At 35.2% G+C, this 4,592-nt stretch overlaps 1 protein-coding gene across 1 annotated transcript; it reads right to left on the reverse strand.

Annotated features, from left to right (window-relative positions):
- Positions 1–3,760: 3,760 nt before the first annotated feature.
- On the reverse strand, positions 3,761–4,099 carry LOC111911178 (extensin-1-like). The gene has a single exon (XM_023906962.1). The coding sequence runs from the start codon at positions 4,097–4,099 to the stop codon at positions 3,761–3,763; it is 339 nt and encodes a 112-aa protein (XP_023762730.1).
- Between the last annotated feature and the right edge of the window lie 493 nt (positions 4,100–4,592).

The following is a 4,592-nucleotide window of genomic DNA, read 5'->3' on the forward strand; positions in this document are numbered from 1 at the left end:
GGATTAGACCCACGCTTGTTGGTATCACTTCATGGAATTTATCACGAGTGATCGCAAGACGATAATATCATATAGTCTTGAAACATAGATATATGGTTTATTGTTTGCAAGTTGGTTGTGCATTGATATTGCATAAACGCATCAGTAAATTGATGTTATGAAACACATTGTTGTGCATAATTTGATGAGTGAATAGTAATGCATATAAGTCGAAGTTTATCTGCTCCTTTTATCCTAAGAGGGTAAAAGCGATATCTGGGCCCCTCGATGATTTGGTTTGACTTATGTGTCGGGCCTGGTCAAGACTGAATTGTTGTGTTCAATTTAGTTCTATGTCAGACAAATCGGAGATTGAGAAATAAACTCTAGGACAATAAGTATGACTATGTTCCATGTAATTGTCTGCATGATATCTAGAACGAAGGACTGTACGATCCCTTATCTAAAGGACAGGTTACTGATAAGATCAGAGTTCGACTTCGTCTTTGAGAGCTAGGATTGCTAATCAGATCTTGAATTCATACTTGCATTTATAGTTACTAGACTTTTCCAAGTGGGAGACTGTTGGAATAGTGTCTAAGCCCGTAACTATATTTGGTATGTACTTGACCCGGTTGTACGTGGTCCTTTTGGGTTGCCTTCACCAAAGCAACTGGACAGGATGATTTATAGAGAGAAATAGGTTATTATGGTTAATTGATATATTATATGAATAATATATTAAAAGAGAAATCATATAGTTTAATTAATATTGGTCAAGAATTAGTTAAGAATTAATTATGTGGCTAAAAGGGATTAACTAAATAAGGGGGACTGGAACTGTCAATTATAAGATAATTGATTTTGGGCTGTGAATTCTTATGAATATAGGGGGGATGAAATTTAGAGTGGAAGCCCACTCTAATTTTGTCTTAGGGACCTTATTGCAGAAGGTTTTGAAGCTGCTTAGGGCCTAAGTCATCTAATTAGGGTTTTGACTGAAACCCAGTAGCTCAGCTATTTAAGGGACCCTAGGGCTATAGATTTTGGCTAACTAAGAAACCCTAGAGTTCCTAAGAGCCAAAATTGTGCCTCTCTCCTTCTCTCTTAAAAATCATCTTCTTGCCTTGGTGTTTGTAAGCCATTAGAGGTATTACACATATGATACTAAGCTCTTGAACATTAAAGATTCTTGTAACTATTGAAAGGTATCATCTAAAATTGTTTTATGATAGATATCGTTTTCATAGTATGCTAGATTAGGGTTTGCAAGCTTTGGATAAATTTTCATGTACAATAGAGAAACCTAGATCCAAAGCTTTAGGGTTTTGCATGTGCACATAGGATGTTCTTTTGCTGAAAACCATCATTACGACCCTTATTTTAAATTGAATTTCACATCTGTATAGCCTAATAAGTAACCAAAAATTATGTTAAAAGAGATAAACTTAAGGCTTAACCATTAATTACTTAATAGAACACCAAAACTGATTTAGAAGCTATTATGATCAATTTTCCCAAATCTAGCCTCCAAATTCTAAAATTCATGTTGGTCAATAAGAACATCTAAAAATCATGAGACTTAGTTTTCTGGAAATCTTAGTGAGTCTAGTTTCTTCAAAGTTCGAATCACATTTCGAAATTCCAAATCCTTGAGGGGTAAAATTGACAATCTTCTCAGACTGGTCCATGCTATCACAGATTTCAAGCATTGTCTTCAAAAAATCATAATAAATTCATCAGAACTTCAGTTGCTAAAATTCCAAAGCCTATAGTTAGATATGGATGTATAGTTTCCCACATATAAAGGAGCTAATGTAATTCTTAGTAGATTGGTACAGTTTATTCCAAGAGTGTTGAGTGGTCCAGAAAGTGACAACTTAAAGTTACTAACTTGTAAATTTAATATAAAATCAACCAAAAAATGTTAGAACGGGATATTTATATTTATGAATAGATAAAACGGGGTACTTTACCAATAATATTTTATTGAAATTTAAGAATGGGTTGAAAGGTAAGAAATTAGATCCCAACAGAGCACTACAATCAAATAAAAAATAAGAAAATATGTACATAAGTTCTATAAGAGTAATACAACAAAGAACAAGCTAAATAATGTTATAATTGTTGTGTAGATTCTCATAAAGGAAATGATCCATCTAGCTCAAGCTAGCTAATTTTCAAGTTCAAGGAGGTAAGTTACACTAACTCTCCTATTATGTAGACATTACTTTTTTATGTTATTGTTCATGGATACCCTAATCTGGTAGAGCGAACAAGGAAATGCAGAATGTGGTTTGTTCTCTAGTGAGACAAGCAGACAAGATCCATTTCCGCGTTCTCGATTTGTTAATTGTTCTCGTGTATTGAATCACATGTGATTATATGATCTAATCACATATGACTTATATGCACAAAATTCATTTTTATGTTTTCGATTGAATAGTTTTTCTTTGTCCATATTAATCGTATGTGATTAAATACATATAATGACATATGATTAAATACATAAAGGCAACTAGATTAAATACATGATAACGACTTTTTAATTGAGAATGCGAATTTGAATCTTATTCACATAAATCATATGTGATTAGATACATATAATCACATATGATTAAATACACGAGAACAATTATTGAATCAAGAACACAAAAATGAATATTGTCCACATAAATAATATGTTATTAGATACATATAATCACATATTATTATATGTATCTAATCACGTATTATTTATGTGGCTAAGATTCATTTTTGCGTATCCAATCATATGCGATTATATATATATATATATATATATATATATATATATATATATATATATATACATGTGATTATATACACGATAACATACAATGAATCAAAACTAGCAAATAAATCACATTCAACATGTGTGCTTAAATACATCTAATCACATGTGATTATCTGGATCTAATCACATATGATTTATGTGGACACAATTCATTTTCGCTTTGTCGATTCAATAGTTGTTCTCGTGTATTTTCTCACATGTGATTATATGTATAATCGCATGTGATTAAGTATAGGAGCACAACCATTGAATCGAGAAGGCAAAAATAAATCTTGTCCACCTCAAATCATATGTAATTAGGTACATATAATAACATGTGATTATATGTATTTAATCACATATGGTTTTTATGGACAATATTTATTTTTGCATTATTAATTCAATAGTTGGTCTCATGTATTTAATCACAGACGATTTATGTGAAAAAGATTTGTTTTCACGTTATTGATTCAATAAATCATATGTGATGAAATATATATAATCACATTTAATTATATACACGAAAACAACTATTGAATCAAGAACATTAAAACAAATTTATTTCCACGTTAATAATAAGTGATTAAATACATATAATCACATGTGATTAAATATATGAGAAAAATTATTGAAACGAAAAATCAAAAATGAATATTGTTCACATAAATCATATATGATTGGATACATATAATCACATGTTATTATACGTATCTAAACACATATGATTAAACTTGACAAAAAATAATTATTGAATCGAGTACGCAATAATGACATATGTGATTAAATATATCTAATTACATTTGATTAAATATATCTAATCACATGTGATTATATGTATCTAATCACATTATTTATATGGACAAAAAAGAATATTGTCCATATAAATCATATGTGATTAAATACAAATAATCACAGGTGATTATATACACATAATCACAAGTGGTGGTGATGGGTGGTGGTGGTGGTGTGTAGTGATGTTTGGTGGTGTTAGGTGGTAGGTGGTGGTGGTGGTGAACGGTGGTGGGGGTGATATGTAGGGTGGTAATTATTATGGGTGGCAGGTGGTGGTGGCGAGTGGTAGTGATGGGTGGTGGAGACGGGTGAAGGTGATAGGTGGTGGTGATGGGTGGGTGGTGGTTGGTGGTGACGGTGGTAATGGTGTATGTTGGTTTTGGCGGGTGATTGGTGGGGTGGTGGTGGGTTGTGGAGGCAGGGATAAGAGGTGATGGTTGGTGGTGAAAGGTGACGGTGGTGGGGGTGGTGGTGATGGATGGTGGAGGCGGGTGGTTGTGATGGGTGGTGGGTGGTGGTTGGTTGTAATGGCATGTGGTGGTCATAATGGTCGGTAGCATGTAGGTGGTAGTGATACGTGGTGATTTTGGTTGGTGATGGGTGGGGGTGATGAGGGCAGGTGGTTGTGGGGGTGGTGGTGGTCGGTGGTGATTTTGGGTGGTGGTGATGGGTGGTTGGTGGTGATGGTAGTGACGTGTGCTGGTTTTGGTGGGTGGAGGTGGTGGTGATGGATGGAGGTGGTGGGTGGTGATAGGTGGTGGTGGTGGAGAGTGGTGGTTGGTGGTGGTGGCGAGTGGTGGTAATGGGTGATTGAGGTGGGTGGGGGTGGTAGTGATAGGTGGTAGAGGTAGGTGGTGATGGTGGTGGCGGGTGGTGGTTTTGGTGGGTGATGGGTAGGGTGGTGATGGTGGTGGAGGGTGCTAGGCGTGATGGGTGATGGTATGTGGTGTTGGTGGTGGTGGTGGCGGGTGGTGGTGGTGATAGGTGATTAAGGTGGGTAGGGGTTGTGGTGATGGGTGGTGGAGGT

This window comes from Lactuca sativa, chromosome 8, assembly GCF_002870075.4.
Source record: "Lactuca sativa cultivar Salinas chromosome 8, Lsat_Salinas_v11, whole genome shotgun sequence".
In the NCBI taxonomy this organism is placed as follows: Eukaryota; Viridiplantae; Streptophyta; class Magnoliopsida; order Asterales; family Asteraceae; genus Lactuca; species Lactuca sativa.

Excerpts from the sequence above, each read along its gene's own strand:
- LOC111911178 (XM_023906962.1), bottom strand. The coding sequence starts at position 4,099 with ATGCCATTACAACCAACCACCACCCACCACCCATCACAACCACCCGCC.